The 16,691-nt window shown below is 54.4% G+C and overlaps 1 protein-coding gene and 1 long non-coding RNA gene across 2 annotated transcripts; both read left to right on the top strand.

Moving 5' to 3' along the window:
* Window positions 1–2,246: 2,246 nt before the first annotated feature.
* On the top strand, window positions 2,247–3,723 carry LOC119098574 (uncharacterized). Its single transcript, XR_005094262.1, has 3 exons — window positions 2,247–2,314; window positions 3,230–3,331; window positions 3,659–3,723. It is a non-coding gene; the product is annotated as an uncharacterized LOC119098574 (long non-coding RNA).
* A 40-nt stretch (window positions 3,724–3,763) lies between these two features.
* Window positions 3,764–15,808, top strand: LOC119098257 (intraflagellar transport protein 74 homolog). Its single transcript, XM_037221180.1, has 11 exons — window positions 3,764–3,817; window positions 3,895–3,912; window positions 4,806–4,944; window positions 5,300–5,402; window positions 5,851–5,944; window positions 6,577–6,753; window positions 7,932–8,057; window positions 9,803–9,904; window positions 13,055–13,254; window positions 13,783–13,912; window positions 15,698–15,808. The coding sequence occupies exons 1-11, from the start codon at window positions 3,764–3,766 to the stop codon at window positions 15,806–15,808; spliced, it is 1,254 nt and encodes a 417-aa protein (XP_037077075.1).
* The last annotated feature ends 883 nt before the right edge of the window (window positions 15,809–16,691 follow it).

The raw sequence follows: 16,691 nt of genomic DNA, 5'->3' as shown, positions 1-16,691 counted from the left end.
TCTTCTCTGTTTTGAGAGGGATGTGACCTTGAAGCTTGCCTACATGATATCCCTACCTGTTTTTTGCCTTGTTTTGGTACATAGCTGGTAGTTGTGATTGTGCATAGCTGATAGATAATACTGACAATGCATAGGGGCTGGAGACACTTTGAATTACGACGCAGTTTCATAAACCTAACGTACTCCAACTATTTTCCGCGCGTGGTCGCAACATATGCAGTAGCCACATTCCAGTGCGACGCGACACCGGCGCATCTTTCTAAACACCATTTGCTTGCGTTCGGCCCAAAGATGCTGAAGAATGAATGCCTAAGATAAAACATTACCAGCGAGAGAAATGAGGCATCGGGCCAGTGCTTGCCACGATGTAAGTAAGCGGAGTAAAAATGCTACTTTTCGTTGTTGCTTACTCGTAAGGGGGCAGGTCATCGAGCTCCCTCGGTTGGGACTTTGTTCAGCAGTACTGCTCACGTGAATCTAAGCCTGAATTTATTGCGTAAAACGCCACTGGCCGAACACCACCTAAGATGTGTATTAGCCAACACCGTTTTCGAGAAAAGTTGCATTAAATTTCGGTTCAACCATCGGACGCCACCGGCGCGTGCAGATGATCACCCAATGAGGCGGTGGCCGGGTCTGGCGTCGAGACGCGCTGTGGTGATCTGCCCGAGTTTCGACCAAGGCGTCTTAAAGTTGGATAACCCTAGGTTGGTTCAGACTGAAACGAGCACAGATCAGCCGCATAGAATTGACAAAAGCAATTTCCCTCAACAACTTAAATACAAGACTATATCAAAGGCGCTGACCGTGGCATACTCCAAACTCGAACGGTGCTTCTCACCCAATTACGCATCACGCAATGCTGCTCTTTCTTGCAGGAATTGAATTTGAAAGACTGAATAAGTCACTGCCTTTTTATAGATATCGCTTAAATAATATTTGATCACTGTTTACTGCTGTTGTGCGCACTGTTTCACCAAAATCAGCCAGCATTGCTTCATTCGAACGGTATACACCTTATCGGAACAGTGTTATGCGTGTAGCTATTGTGACTCGGAAACATCATAGCTGTCGGAAGCATAAAAGTATTGCATACTACAAAATTTTGTTTCATGGACAGGTATCACTGCCATCAGTCCAACAGCCTTGGGTGATGGTTTACCGAAGCGAGGCTGTTTGTTCTGAATTGTCAATTTACGTTCGATGGAGGCATGGTGGCATTCGATGGTGACATTTGTGAGGCACAGAGCCAAAATCCGTACATTGTACATGCCGGTCAACACATGTTCACCCAAACAGTCACATGTTGCTCATCACAATCCCCTGCACAATACTTAAACGTGGCTCAAACTGCGCAATCTTGCGAAGCATCACAGATTTCCCTCAAAGCAGCCATGCTCATCGCACCTGATCTCATGAAAACTATGGAACCACCATGCACCCGAAATGTTGGTAAGATTGCGGGGAGTGGGCTGCAAGCCGCATGGCCGCGCTTACCAGCACGCACGCATACGCAAGCACCAATGCTAGAAACTGTGTTTAATAGTGTCCCAATGCACATCGTGCCTGCAGGCCTCAGAGGGCACGCCTGCGCAGACACACATACATCACCGACGCTCTCCACCCACGATCCGCTGGCTGTTATCAGCTGTTATCGCTGCACACAAAGCCCGTGAGCGAGGTGGACCTGAGGCTCCCGCCTGTTTGCTTCAAACATATGCTGAGCGCGGGCTAGTGACCGAACTACTCGCGTGGACCATAACCTGCGCCCCCCCCCCCCCCCGACGGTGCGCACGGCGGCAGGACAGCGGTTATTTGCACGCCGAGCGGCGTCTCTCATTAATGAGTTGCCTGTGGATGTTCGACAACTGAACTCAGTACGTTTTAAGCGCGCTGCCAGGTCCTTTGTGTGCGATAAGGAAGTCTCATTCTGCTTATGCGCGCATACATTTGTGCGTTCATTATCCCTTATCACTTTCCGTTGTTTCTTGACATACCGCTTTGTCTGTCAGACTAATGACACGTATGTGGACACGTATGACACGTATGTATGTGGAATGTCAGCTAACACCAATGCAACATAAATGCTGACCGGGCGGCGGCCTGCGTCCGCCAGACCGGCGTCGGGTTTCGTCGCCGGCGTGGACGCCCCGTCGGCCGGCCGTCCACCTCAGCCGTGCGGCCGGCCTCGGACCTGGACCGGCCACAGACGGGCGCGGCACGCAGCCGACCCGCCACCGGCGTCGGCGAGAGCAGGTCTCTGGGCGGCTCGCGGCCCATGACCGGCCTCTCCAGGCCGCCCTCCGGACTCCAGGTCAGGTCGGGTCGGGTCAGGCGGGCCACGGTCGACTGAGGGGTGTTCTGAGTGCCGTGCACGACGTTTCAATCTCTCGCAACTGCGGCGAGGAAGCCGGAACACGGTTGATAGTTCACATGGATTCCAGAGAGTCAGTTCGTTGTCGTGGTTCGTCGATTCCAGAGAGTCAGTTCGTCGTGGGTCCGTGCCGATAATTTAGGTACTTTTAGAACGCTGACTCGAGAGAAAAGCTGAAAAGCTGCACAGTTGCCCGAATGATTTTCGACATCTAGCTTGTTTACAAGTGTACATGCAGGTATATACAGTTCATCACGATGCGTTTGATATCTCACTGTGACTTCGGGCAACACGTCGAATATCGCTAGTAGTGTGTTTGTGGCAATTTTATGTGTGTGTAGATACAAAAGAACAACCACATGCTACGCCGACTTATCTGTCTACGCTAGCCAAAACGTTCATGTTCTTTGCTGCAAGTGAACGTCGTTCTGGTAAATCAGGACGCGTGTGCGTACATTATAGAAAGCTATTATGGCTGAGCGACCTCACTACCACCTATTAGGTGCTTGCACCGCGTATGCATACAGCAAATGCGGCCGAAAACATGTTTTCCCATCGGTTCCACATTTGTACTTCGAGTCGCCGTGAAAGGCACTAAGTTTAGTTTTTTCATGCTGTTTGTGTCACGCGGTGGACCGCTGATCGAACCACGCGTTTGCATGTATCGTCGCAACGTCCGTGGTATGTGGGCGAGACGGCGCCGCCGGGACACGTCGGCCGTGTTGTGGGCGGTAGCCGTGGCAGTGCGGCGGCGGCGTGGGCGCGACCAGGTGCGCGCCGGCCGGCGGAGCAGAGCCGCCGGCCGCGGTGGGGAGAGGGTCCGCCGGCACTGCAGCCATGCCCGTCTCGTTCCAGAGCATGTCGGCCGGCGCCTCGCGGCCCATGACGGGCGTGTCTCGGCCAGTGTCCGGCGCGCTGGGCCAGGACAGCCGGTCCTTCAGCGAGAACGCACAGTGGGTGAGTGACGCCTCGGCCTCGGCCAGAGTGCCGGTGAGAGTGCGAGGGAGTACTTGGTGAGTGATGAACGGAGCTTCGGCCAGAGCCCGCGGTCGTATCTCCGCCTTTTGTGAGATAACTCACCGAGTAAAAACTGTCCAAGTATGCACTGGTTGACTCGCAACATAAATGAAGCGCATGCAAAATGCAAGCGTTTGGCATTCAGCGATGTATTTAAGTTCAGGCGCGCAGCCTTTTGCCTCCTTTAGGAGACCGTTTGCGACCTGTCTGAGCGTCGCATCTGTGCAGCCTCCACCCAGCCGTGACGGCCTGCCCGGCGACGGCCAGGACGGCCGCCCGGGCACCTCTGGCCGCCCGTTCTCAGGCGCCGTGGGCGGCCCGCCCGGCACCGGGTTCCGGCCGGCCACGCAGGCGCCGGCGTCACGCGCCTCCATGTCGCGCATGGGCTCGGGCCGCCCCGTCACCGGCTCCATGGAGAAGATCCGGGTGATGAGCCGGCCCATCACCCAGCAGGGTCTCTCCGGCATCAAGACGGCCGGCAGCGGCCGCTCGCGCATGGTCAGGACAAGAGCTACTTCATGGTGAGGGGAGGAGAGCGGAGAGGGGGTGCCCGGGTGGTGCTTCGAAGCGCTGACGTGAACGTGCATTACAAGACTGGATTCCGGGCCCATATGGTGCTCCATTGACAGGATCTGGATCCTGAATCACTGCATATGTTTTGAGGGATCCACGCGCACATCCAGTTGAAAATTTTGTTAATCATTCAGCGATGGATTGATAGCTTGTGGGATGGAAATAGCGGACCTGCACGCGAAATAAAGGAGGAAGTAATACCATGTTTCTAAATGGTAAAGTTACGATGCTGTATGTATCTTATTGATCAACCGTTCCGTACGTACCTTCTTGCCAAATCGTTTGAGTGGCATATCATGATTGGTCTCTTGAGGTTAGCCCAGCGTGTTCATTGGTTCCGTTTGGGTGAAGTAGAAGTCGATGAAATACCCGTGGTCGACACTTCTGTAGAATGGAGTGGTAATTACAGTACAACAAGGCCATAAAACAAGTCGCAGAGACAGAATGTTTCGTCATGCAACGTCATATTCTTAGCGTCGATTCCAACTTTAATGTCTTACTTTCGATTCATTGACCTGAGAGTTGAGGGTGACGGGAATCCATGGAGCGCGGAAATTTGGCTCACGTAGTAGTCCACCGGCACACGTGGCGTCTTGGTGCCGGGTCTCGCTGGGATGGCAGTGGCACCATCCGCCGTGAAGTGACGTGATGAGATGTGACGTCATTGTGACATGCGACGCTAGCATGTGCCGGCGGCCGGGCCTGCCGTGGTGGCCGTCCCGCAGGGTCCGGGCCGAGCCGGCCGAGAACAGTGGATTGGTGGAGCTGACAAAAGATTGCCGTGTATGACGCGCTGCGTCGGCGGTGTGACGTCACCGGTGCTCGCGTGTGCCGGCGGCAGGGCCTGCTGCGCACCAAGACGTCCGAACTGCGCTCCGAGGTGGCCAAGCTGCGGCGCCAGGCGGACTCGCTGAACCAGGAGCAGGCCACCTACACCACCTACGACACGCGCGTCAAGGAGATGGCCGGCGAGCTGCTCGGTGGGTGTGGTGGGCAGGGTGGGGCCGTTACCGCGGGCCAGCAGACTGGCGAGTCACGTGACCGGCTCACGGTGGCCGTGCCAGCCATCGCTAGGTGCGTTGAGTAGGGCTCGCTTTGAGTGCTGCCAAGTTTTACATAGCGTCGGGACTGTCTGGACTTAGTTCTTGGATTCCGCTTGAGCGCTGTCGAGCTTTTTGATAGCCTCCAGGCCGGTCAGGCAGACTGCACAGTTGCCGTTCCATGTTTGAAGGAGATCCGTAACGTCCGCGACGCCAGCCCAGCCGTGTCAGCGGAGGGGGGCGAGGGCGAGGAGCAGCACCAGTGACGTAATCCGGTCGGTTCCCTGTCGCGCAGAGCATCAGGCGGAGCTGGCTGACTACAACGTGCTGGTGGAGCTGATGAACATGGACTCGGACCGGTCGGTAGTGGACGGGGAGTTTGAGGAGCTGAGGCACAGGTGAGTGCGTGGCGGCCGGCTCTCCAGGCCAGGCCCCGGAGAACTGGGCGTGATGTGAGAGCGAGCAGAAGACGCCTGTGGCTGAAGAGGGTCGACAGGGAGAATATTATTGTGCTGGCCGGGGCCTGCCTCGCTGTAGTCAGACATTCCAAGAAGTTTAAGACAACAACGCTGACGTTTTGTGTTCAAAGACACTTCGAGCTTGGACGAGCTCCCCGGCCTGTTAAATGTTCATGGACAGAGATTTTCCTTTCGGCGTTCTTGGAATCATGAATCTTATCTTAAATTGTAATGCCGACACCCGTTCGCACTGTCTGAACACGAACTCCTGAATATGAAAGCCAGCCTCAGTCGTCGAATGGCCGTGGTATAGAATGACCGAGCGTTCGTCATAGATGACATTGAGCGATTGTTTACTACTAACACACCCATCTGTCTACCTTCTTAGAAACGGAAAGGAAGCACTTCTTGTTGAGAAACTGTTCATGAATCGCAAGGAAAAAGAAAACGAGATACACGACGTCGAGAACCAAATTGATCAGGTGGGTTTAGATGCGACCAACGCTTCACATTGCACAAGATGTTTGCAAGCAGAAGAGGCGACGTTGGTGTTTATTACTGTAAATCAAGAAGGAAAGATTGAACGACGAATGTTGTGTCTGGTATATTGCATTGGCCTGTATCCTGATGTTTATCTGATCATGTCGAAGCCTGACATCTAGTATACCTGATCGTGTTTTCTCTTCTCTGATGACAATTAACCCTGCCGTCTGATGCTGTCATCACTCGACAGTTCCTTTTAACAGCTCCTGACCTCTGCCGATGGACTCAAACCACCCAAACGTGCGAGCGACCAGAACCGTGAATGACACTCACGGGGTGAGATTTGACACACGCCAGCTTCTAACGCCCCCCCCCCCCCCTACTCTAATCTGACCGAGACCACAGCCCCGCTTCAGAACGGTGCTGCTCAGGACTGGTAGCCCCCGACCAATCCGTCCTTCCGTGACGAACGATCCTGGACCCCCCCCCCCCCCGACCACCCGGCTTCTGGCCTCCCCTTCCCCTCCCTGACCCGCCCCCCACCCCGCCACCCAGACCGCTTACCACCCGTTCCTGACCACCTATGCCGCCCGCTCTGACCGGCCTTGCCCGCCTGCCCTGCCGCCGCTAGGAGCGGCGGCTGGCCGACACGCTGGTGGATTCGATGCCCGGCGAGGTGCGGGACCGCTACATGCGGCTGCAAGAGCGGAACGTGCAGCTGCAGACGGCCATCGAGCACGCCCAGCAGCAGGCGGACGCGCTCGGCGCCAGGAAGAACGAGCTGGACGCCGACCTGGCCGCCTCGCCGGTACGTCCGTCCCTGCCCCCTTACCCGCCCTCTCCCCTGCCGGATGCGGCAGAGCACCGCCCGGAACCGGCTCAGAACGGCCAGCCCTCCCCGTTCTTCGGCCGAGCAGCAACATCAAGGGGAGAGGTCCCGAACTGTGCCAACCAGGTGGGCTCATCGGACAGCGCTTGTCACGTGCCTTTGACGGTGGGTAGGTGTGCTTTGCGTCCAGCTTTCCCGCCGTATGGACTCCCTGCGCTTTACTGACTCCAGACGCAAGCGTCCGCGTACCAAAATCGGCAGACCCCCCCCCCCACAGAAGTGACCTTCCACCCCGGCGCCGGACCACCACTCCCCACCCCCCTGACCCCGTGACGCCGCCGTGGGACCAGACCGTCGGAAGCGTCCTCAGCCGACCGGCGGCGCTCTCCCGGCCGGCCAAGCACCGGCCAGGGCCTGTCTGAGCACCCTCAGGCCGGCCCATCCGACGGTCAAGCGGCGTGCGTGCGGCAGTCAAGCAGCGCCGGCCCGGCGGCGCCGAGACGGCCGGCTAAGTACCGAGCCGGAGCTTCCGCTGCCGGCCGGATTACCGGCGGAGCGGGGAGGGGCTGCTGGCAGACACGGCTGGGTTCATTCTGGGACGCCGTAAAGCGTCACTGAGACGGAAATGTGGCTGGTGCTTTGTTAAAGAACCGGTGGACATAAAGAGCATCTGTGCGTAAAGCGTTAATTTATATGAAAGCAAACACATTTGTTCCATAGCTTGGATTCAACTTGAGTGGAAATCCCGGTCATATGTCGTGCTCTGCCACATAACAGCACACAGCAGCGTACTTAACCTTTATGCCATTCCTTTCCTGCCTTTTGCTTCCACTCAAGTCTCTGTAAACCTTCCCCACTGCTTCTTAAGTGCTCTTTTGTCCGCCTTGGCATCCATGTCAGTGCTGCCGGCGCGGTGAGGCCTTACTCCCACCGTGGTGCCAATCTCAGCCGTAGCCCGGCCCACTGCGGCCGCCCATCGGCTCGCTGCTCGCGGCGGGTCGCTCCCCGGGCGTGCTCGCGCTGCTCGGGGGCCGGCATTTCCGCGTTACTACGGACCCCGCCGAAAGACGTTCGGTGAAGATCGTGTCGTAACCGTCCGGGAGTCGCGTCGTAGCGGTCTCGGGCCGCGGTCGTAACCGCGTCGGGCCCATCTCCAGCTGAAGCAGGAAGCGGCCGTGCAGTACGACAAGCTCAGCTACTTGGAGACGAAGAGGATGGAGCTGCTGGACGAGAAGAACTCGCGCGAGACTCCCGAACAGGAGCGGGAGCGCCTCCTGCAGCAGGTGAGACTGGGGGGCGGGGGGGGGGACGGATTCTGATAAGGGCGAGGCAGGAGAGGGGAACGGCTCCTGAAACCGATGAGGCTGGAGCAGAGGAGGCTCCTAGAGCAGCCACGGCTGAGCGGGGCGCTTAAGGTTACCTGCGCGCAGGGGCGCGGGAACTTACAGAAGTTGGAGGCGGGTGGGGAGAGGGTGGGATCAGAATGCGTTCTGACCAGGTTTTTTCCATATATTACGGCTTAACGAACGCTAGATTGTCTTTCGCGGTTGGAGGAGCAAATGCTAGGTTTTGACTAGCTTAGAGAGAGGGGTGGGATGCTATCACCGAACTCCACAGCAAAAGCCAAGCACGGCGGCGACTCCACACTGCAGCTTGCCTCCCTCTCCGCACACTTGTGTGCGAGGCCGAGGTAAAAGAGCACGTGCTCCTGGCCCCGTTGAAAGGGCAGTGGGGTCGCACCCCGTGAGTCGCAGCTGCCGGCGACTTTGACGTGTCTCATAAAGTCTCGGTTTTCATGATAAGCCGCCGCGCCGATGGACGTTGCGCTCGGTCGTGACGTCAGAGGGCGGATCGGGACGCCGCCAGATGATCGCGAGATGGCAACGCCGGCAGATGATCGCAAGATGACGACGCCGCCAGATGATCGCGAGATCGCGACGCCGCCAGGTGATCGCGAGATCGCGACGCCGCCAGATGGTCGGAAAATCGTGACGCCTCCAGATGATTGCGAGGTCGCGACGCCGCCAGATGATCGCGAGATCGCGACACCGGCAGATGCTGGACGGTTGGCAGCCAAGCAGGCCGCATCACGCATCACAGATGCAGGCGCGGAGCTAATGACATGCGAGGGCGGCGCCCGACGTCGTGTTCATTAGGCCTGAAATTGAGGATTAATTGGCGGCGTGCTCGGCCAATCAAAGCGCCGGCTGTCGGCAGCAGGGACGGCTGCTCCATCCGCGGCTGATTCGGCGTCTCTCCGGTCTGTCTGGGCCATCAGATGGGCCGTCTGCTGCCGACGCTGCGCCACCTTGGTCAACTTTGGGGAACTGGCCGCACATCAGGCTCGCAAACAGGATGGTTCGTCTGCTCTTAACAGCTGGCTGCCGCCTGCTGGCCGCCCACTACTCGTCCGCTGCCGGCGGCTTTCGCGCTGCATCTGTCGCCGGCAGCTGCAGACATTTCTTCTGCCCGTTGTGCTGTGTCCGCGCTAAGCACCTTACCACCGCCGCCCTCCATCTGCTGTTGTCATATCATGCCGGCCTCTCCTGCCCGCTCACTCAGTCTTCCTCTGACGCCCCGCTCTGCTCGCCGGAGCGGACTCACCGCCATGACGGCTGCTGCTGCCATGGTCGTAGGAATTGGGGGAAGGATGGGGACTGGTTGACACCGCGCCCTTCCCCCACACGTACATATTCAGTGGAAGTTTTACATTAACCCTACACTGATTCATGGAAGGAGCTGAGTGGGTGATGAGATTCACTCTTTCCTCCACTTTTCTGGCGTTTTTGCACCCATTCGGTGTTAACTCCAGATATTTGAGGCTTAACAACAGTGTTGGGGAATGCAAATTACATTTTTAGTGCATCATTTCTATGCAACGCCGGAGACTTCATGCTCTTCTTCTGAAATGTGGGGATGCGGCTGCATTGCCCAACTAATGGTAGTGGTGCACCAAGGCTGACTCGCAAACCCTCATTTACCGCTGCCGCTTCTCGCATTGTTTCCTCTTATGGTCTGACTTTTACAGGTGAAGGCAGATAACCAGGAGATGGGAACTCTGGAACGCCGCATTCACGAGCTTAAGTCCGAAATTGGAAAAGCCTCAGAAGAGCTGCAGATAACTGAGAACGTGAGTCTTGCTGACGGTTGACTTCGATGTGTGGGCCCCCGTGGTGCATTAGCGACGGCTTTTTCTTCCGCACTGTTCATGTTCTTTTTAGGGATCTTCCAGACGAAGTTTGGGATAGAAGATCGTTTTTGCTTGGGTTGCAATATGGGTAAGTAATTGACGAGGTGTCTGTGTAAATTTCTGTGATGATTCTAGCGTCCTTAATATTGATTTGTGCTTTCTAATGGTTTTTGGGGAGAGACACCAGGAAATGTGAACTCCAGAACCTTTTTTTGTGCTGAATTATGAAACTGGGGAACACAGAAAGTATCACAAAAAGGCTGCCTTCTTTGGAGATTATTTGGTGACTCTGAGGACTATGCTGCCAAGCAAGGATTGCTTTATAATGGTGCACGAATTCAAAAGAAAAAGTGACGTTCGCAAACATAAAGCGGGCTAAATAAGGTGAGAAATAAGGGTCTCGTGGTTAGGATGTCGGGCCCACGGCAGGCCCCAATCATGTCGGAAAGCACGACCACCTGCGTAATTTAGTGACGTGATGAACGTTCTTCCTCAGTTTAGTTTTAGTTGATTGACTAAGCCCACACACCAAAACTGGGGTATAGCTTCCTTTTTTGTTGGTGGGTCCAAGCTCTCTCAACTTCGGAAAGGAAATTGGTCAAATTTTGAACGAAGAACGTAGTTTTGTGCGCTTTAGGAAAGGGCTGACCCATTTCTTCCTGCTCGTCATATTTATAGTATTTTTAGCGTAGTTTCCCTTACGCATTTACGAAAACACGACCCTTAGCGAATGCTACGAAAAATAAGAACGCCGTCGACGCTCTTTTTTCAATTTTACGTCACTGAATATTATAGGCGGTCTGATAAAAAAACAACACGGAAAATACGTCACGAGAAAGTAGGCAACGGGGCCGTTTGAGTATTATAAAGCTCTCTGTAAGACAGCTTCTGGCGCAGCACTGCATCATAGGTGTAAAAAGAGGACAAATGTTATGTCGGATAAAGAAACTAGCTCATGCTGACGTTTTTTCGACCACGGCATTGCACTCGTGCATTGCGAGTGAGGTTTCAACCATTTGAGATGGGAAATGAAACCAAGGATGCCCCAATGTTGTCCCAGCCAAGTTGTTATGCAGTCCTTGCACCTCATGATTCTTACGTTCCGTTGTGGGAAGAGCATAGGTAAGACACCGCCTTACCATACTTACACCGCCTTACCATGCGTATTACTAGGGCATGCGTCCACGCACGCAGGCGTAGCATTTGAAAACGAAATGCAAGCCGATTCTTACTGCTATACAATTCACCTTTTTGCTTGTCCCAGTTTCAGAGTTGTAGCAACATGCTGTCAACACAAAAATGAGTGGATGTAAATGTATGTGGTGACCAGCGAACTGACAAAAGCAATGTATCTGGTTTGGACGGCATAAAAGAAAAGTCCCATTGTAAGATGGAACTCTGTGCTTATTTTGAAATGAATTTTCGGGCTCCAGAATAGCTCAAGCCTTTTGACCAATATAGATGAGTCCGTATGGGCACTTACCTCCAACAAAAATATCTCTAAATTTGTTTATCAACATACAGATGGCCACACTTCTTACAGCAGGACAGAGATTACCATATTCCCTAGTAGTGATGCAATGACATACCTGACTGGTTCCATTTCAATGGTTTAATTGCAAAATAACTTGATTTGGCTTATGATTTGTTGGCATCACCTCACACTACCATGTTTAAATGCAAACAAAAAGATACAGGCAGATATCGACATATCACATTTTATTGGGAGTAATTACCCTTGAATAATACCAAAGCAATATTCTCTCTCTGCAGTGCATACCTCGTACGCACACTTCCCATCACGTTTAGATAAATACAATCCGCTGGCAAACACTACCGGTGACCACACCCATTTCAAGCGCCTGGTTCACACACAAATTTCAAAAAGATGTGATTCCACGCTTGCACAGCCCGCGGGACTATCGAATTGCAGGTTTTCTCACAATTGCTGCGTAGGTTTTCGGTTATAACACCGCATTTTACCGCGAGTTCCCTACAAAACACACCCTTAGCGGGGGCTCATGATAATGCAATTTAAGAGCTCTTACTTTTTAAAATGTGTCAAATTACCATATCATTTTCCAAATTTCATAATCCCTTCGTTGCCTTTAAGCCCATGAAAGGTTCCTTGCCCCAGTGCACAATACGCCAACTGAGCTGCCTGTAAAAAATACGTCAGTAGAAGAAGGAAAAACGCCAGCATGAGAAAAAAAGGCAGATTTGCCGCCGTGTCCTCTTTTTCATAACATTCGGTAGAGTGACATTCTTCTTTTCGGTGCCGTACATTTTTGTAGACCGTGGCGTTCTTTATATAACGTCAACCTCTTACCCCGAAATTACCCATTCTCCAGTGAAGGCGGTCTCTGACCTGTTGGCGCCGGCTGGCGTCACCCTCCATCTAACCTCGCGTCCTAACACGACGACATCACTACTGGTAGACTGTGCCGCATGGCTCGGGTGCACGGCGGGCCAGCCCTTCGAGTCGCTGACGGCTGCTGCAGCTAAGCGCAGTCCACTGATCGCAGGGTGTATTTTAAAGACCTGCCATTCGTGAGGCAAGCCCGGCGACCAGGGGTGGAAGGGGGAGGGGAGATGACTTTGTTCCCTCTAAATCATGTAGCATTTTGGAGAAAAGTGAATGTTCTGCCTATCATGTATGCGAACAATTTGTTCTTCTCCTGGTACAAATAGCCCCCTTCACGCTAGCCGGTTGAGACACTTTTTGTTGCTCGTTTGTTGCACATCCAAGTGTGGTGCCACCATAAAAAGGCAATAGCTGCGGCATAGAAAACAGTGAGAGAGTTGCTACGCTTGTTCCTTGCCGACGGGGGTGGGGGCTGAGAGACCACGATTGCAGCACGTGCCACCAACCAGCTCAGCGCAGTGATGCGATATGGCCGGGCTGCAATGACACGCTTGTCAGAATTCTCTGGGGCCGAATTGTGTGACAAGGTACGGAACATAGCACCATGTCGTGATTTGCCTCGCACCGATAGCCCTACTTCAGCTACGGTGTGTTCTGGCGTGGACGCTCGCAGCATTTTCCCGAAAGACAGCTGCAACAAATGCCTCGATTCGCCACTGCCGTAGGACCTGGAGGACAGCAACTCGGACCGCAACCTAAAGTACCGCGAGCTGCGGAGGCGGGAGGAGGAGATGCAGGAGTTCCTGCTGAATTACGACGAGACGAAGGCGACCGAGACGCAGGGGGTGGCGCAGGCCGAGGTGGAGGTGTTGCGCACACTGGAGACCATCAGCAAGAATCTGGGCCACGTGCGCCACCTGCCCTCGTGAGTGGTGGACTCGGGCGCAGGACCGCAGACGGAGGCCGCCGGGAGGGGTCAGGGGTCAGGCTGCCCTGCGGCGCCGGCTGGCAGATCTCGCCGGCGCTGAGGGAGGGGGGGGGGACGAGTATTCATCCCGGGTCAGAGAAGAGGTTGGTTAAGTTTGTCCACTTGCGAGGAAGGTGCCGCTGTTCGACCCACGCGAGCTGATGCTGGCGGATCGCCGCGGTGTAGCGTTCAGTCATGAGGGCACTGACCTTGACCTTGACCTTGGCCGCCACCATGGTTCGTACTCAGCCTGTGGATGATCTGTGGCGTGGGTTCAGCGCATAACCCGTGACTGTGTGGTGGCGCAGGCGTGATGTCGAGCCTGCGTGAGTATTGCGGCACAGATTCAGTGCTGGACCTTTGGATGTCGGTTTTGCATGTCCAGCTCTCAACGTTGTCCGGTTTTGTCGCGCGCGATCTTTGTCTGAGCTGTGAGCGTTTGACGTTGCGGGCTCAACACTCAGCCGAGAACGCTGTGCGCTGCAGGTTCACGTCCAAGGACCTGGGGGAGCTGAGGGACAGTCTCATGGTTAAAGAAGGAGAGACCGCCAAGTCCAGGAACACCTTGACCGACCTTGCCACTAAGCATCAGCAGCTGCAGGCCAATCACCAGAAGGTAACGGAACCAGTGCGCACCCCGCCACCGTGCTGTGGACTGCGGCTCGGGATGGCATAGTCCAAGGTGGCGTCATTTCAATTCAACTAATTTTGTTTCCTTTATGCATGTACAGTGCTTGCATTAGTGAGTATATACAGTCGAATTACTCAAAGTGGATATTGCACGACCATCAAACGCAGCATCAGCTGTACTCGCATTATATGTGAGCAATTACCTGGAAGAATGGGAGCAATAACAAACCCGCTTCGACAGACAACAGGATGGGGTCACATGGACCACGGTCGTGCCTGTCACTTCGTTCAATGTACGGCGCTTACAGCTTGCCACTTCGGGCTGTGTACCATCTGAACTCATCGTAACGCTCGTAAACACTGGCCTTTCTTATTGGCAGTGACGCTCGTCGAACGGTCGTCGCTTTACAGCCCCATATACATAAATGCACTTTGCTGCCCCTCCCCCTCCTCTCCCCTGGTGGCAGCGAGCGACAAACAAGACGATGCCCATCGCTGCCAAACCCGGACGCTCGGTCCGCCGCAGTCCCGTGACCCACCGACGCCGCCCGGTCCGCCGCCGCCCCGGGACCCATCACCCCCACTCGCTCTGTCGCCGGCTGGGTCGTCCCCCCCCTCCCTAGGAGACCGCTCGCCGGGCGGGGCGCGCATCAGACCGGGGCCAACTCTGGACGGTTCGCCGGGCGGGGCGCGCGTCAAACCAGGGCCAACTCTGGCGCGCGCCGGCCGTCGCCAATCCCTGGCCCACGCCGAGCGCGGCGGCTGGTCTAACGCGTACCGGGGCGCGGCGACGACCGCGTAATGACAGGAGGCGATGGGCGCCCGGACCGGGACAGCCACCTGAGCAGGCGCTAATGGTGGCGGCCGCCGCGCCGCGCCGGCGCCGCACGGACCTCTCACCTGGAGTGGGGTCATCACTGGGGTGAGGGGTCCGCGTCGGGCCGTGTCGGCGGAGCAGAGGAGGCGCTCAGGGAAACTTTTCCGGACCGCCAGCGCTTACCTGGCAATGCCACCGGTTAATATCCGTGTATATATTCTATGTGTAGGTGTGAGTATCGGTATGGACTTTTGCACTTCCATTACGCTCTGTCTTCCAACTGTTGGCACGAAAGCATTTCAAGCCATTCATCAGACGAATGGTCCCATAATGAATACTGATGCTAGGCTGAGTGACCATCGTACCGGGCTAGCCAAGGGCTTTAGGGTGCACCAGGTTTGGTCCGTCTGATGAGGGAGGCGGCTGGACCCTTCCTGGCACCATGGTAATTATGATAATTTCACTGATAATTATGGGTGCCAAAATTCACGTTCACTGATAATTATGTTGATGCCAGACATATGGCCAATACTGCAGAGACCGTAGAGGCTTTTCATCGAAGGCAACGAAATCGCCGCATAGTCGCACGGCCTATACTTTAAGCCGGCTCGCACTGGAGGGTGGTGTTGCATCAGGCTTTTGTTGCTTGCATGACCCCCGGCAGTAGATCTACAGCCGCGAGCTACACGTTTCTGGTGTTCCAGATACAGTGACGTTTCTGGCAACGAGGATATGAATTGTGATCCAGTTATCGTGACCTTTCTAGCATGGAGCAAATGAAACGGAGTTTGCTTGAACGTTCCCATCGCACTTTCGTGGCATTCGAATTCATAAATAAGCCCATCATTTATGAGAAGCACTCCAATGAGGTATTTCGTATGCACTAAAACATGGTCCGACTCACTGCGAGTAGACATGAGTGTGCTTGTAAATAATGATGAGTAACCTTCTCAGATCGAGGCGCTGGACGAAAAAGTCAGAGATGAGATGAAGACCCTGCGAGAGAAGATGACGAAGATGCGCGAGGAGATGGTGATTCTATCGGACCTTCCTGCACTTAAGTAAGCAGACAAGCTCGCAAAGTTTCATTCATTTCACAATGCTCGTTCCAGATGTTACAGAAGTTGAACAATGTCTAACCCAGATGTCCATCGCTTGTATCTTATTGTAAGGCAAACCATGTGTCGAGTGCGGAAAACTTGAACCACGGCTTAATTTTCATCTTGGATGGCCCGACCCGACTGAGTCGTAACGTCTTCTAAAAGCTAATACATTAACATCTACTGATTGTGGTTCCATAAGGTTTTCAGCTACAACACAAGGCACTCAGTCCTTAAATGGCTGCTGAGAATTAGCATGCAAGTGCCCTGGACAAATGAGTTTTGCCTGCAGCATCTTAATATCCCTTCGATCTCACCTTCCCCAATGAGTTAAGATTGCAAAGGTAAAACTTCCCAACCGCAAAGATGCTGAAGAACACGGGCCGCAGCAGGTGCTGTACCAACCGACGTCGCGACAGTGCGATGCTAACATATTCTGACTGAGGAGAAAAAGGTCTATCGCATTAACGAAATTGAGTATTTGTACATACACATGGCCACATACACTCGCGTGCAAACCAGGAATCTACGCGGGCTAGGACGTCAAACGTCAGGTGCCATTTGAGATCGGATCTCGTCAGATCAGATCATCAGATAAGATCGTCAAATCAGATCGCCAAATCAGATCGTCAGATCAAATCGTCAGATCATATCGTCGGATTGAATCGTCATATCTCTGTTGACGACAGACCAGATCGTCAAATCAGATCGTCAGATCAAATTGTCAGCTCATATCGTCTGATCAAATCGTCAGATCATATCGTCTGATTGAATCGTGAGATCGAATCGCCAGATCTCTGTTGACGTCAGACCGGATCGTTAGGTCAGATCGCGAGATCAGGTCGTCA

The sequence above is a fragment of the Pollicipes pollicipes genome, unplaced genomic scaffold (genome assembly GCF_011947565.3).
Source record: "Pollicipes pollicipes isolate AB1234 unplaced genomic scaffold, Ppol_2.1 Scaffold_4740;HRSCAF=5597_pilon_pilon_pilon, whole genome shotgun sequence".
NCBI classification, from domain to species: Eukaryota; Metazoa; Arthropoda; class Thecostraca; order Pollicipedomorpha; family Pollicipedidae; genus Pollicipes; species Pollicipes pollicipes.
Note: the sequence above shows the minus strand (reverse complement) of the source record. Positions and strands in the feature narration are given on the sequence as shown.

Coding starts and splice junctions, on each gene's coding strand:
- LOC119098257 (XM_037221180.1), top strand. CDS start 3,764: ATGTCGCGCATGGGCTCGGGCCGCCCCGTCACCGGCTCCATGGAGAAG. Junction 4,945..5,299: donor GATGGCCGGCGAGCTGCTCG/GTGGGTGTGGTG, acceptor CCTGTCGCGCAG/AGCATCAGGCGGAGCTGGCT. Junction 13,913..15,697: donor TGCAGGCCAATCACCAGAAG/GTAACGGAACCA, acceptor TAACCTTCTCAG/ATCGAGGCGCTGGACGAAAA.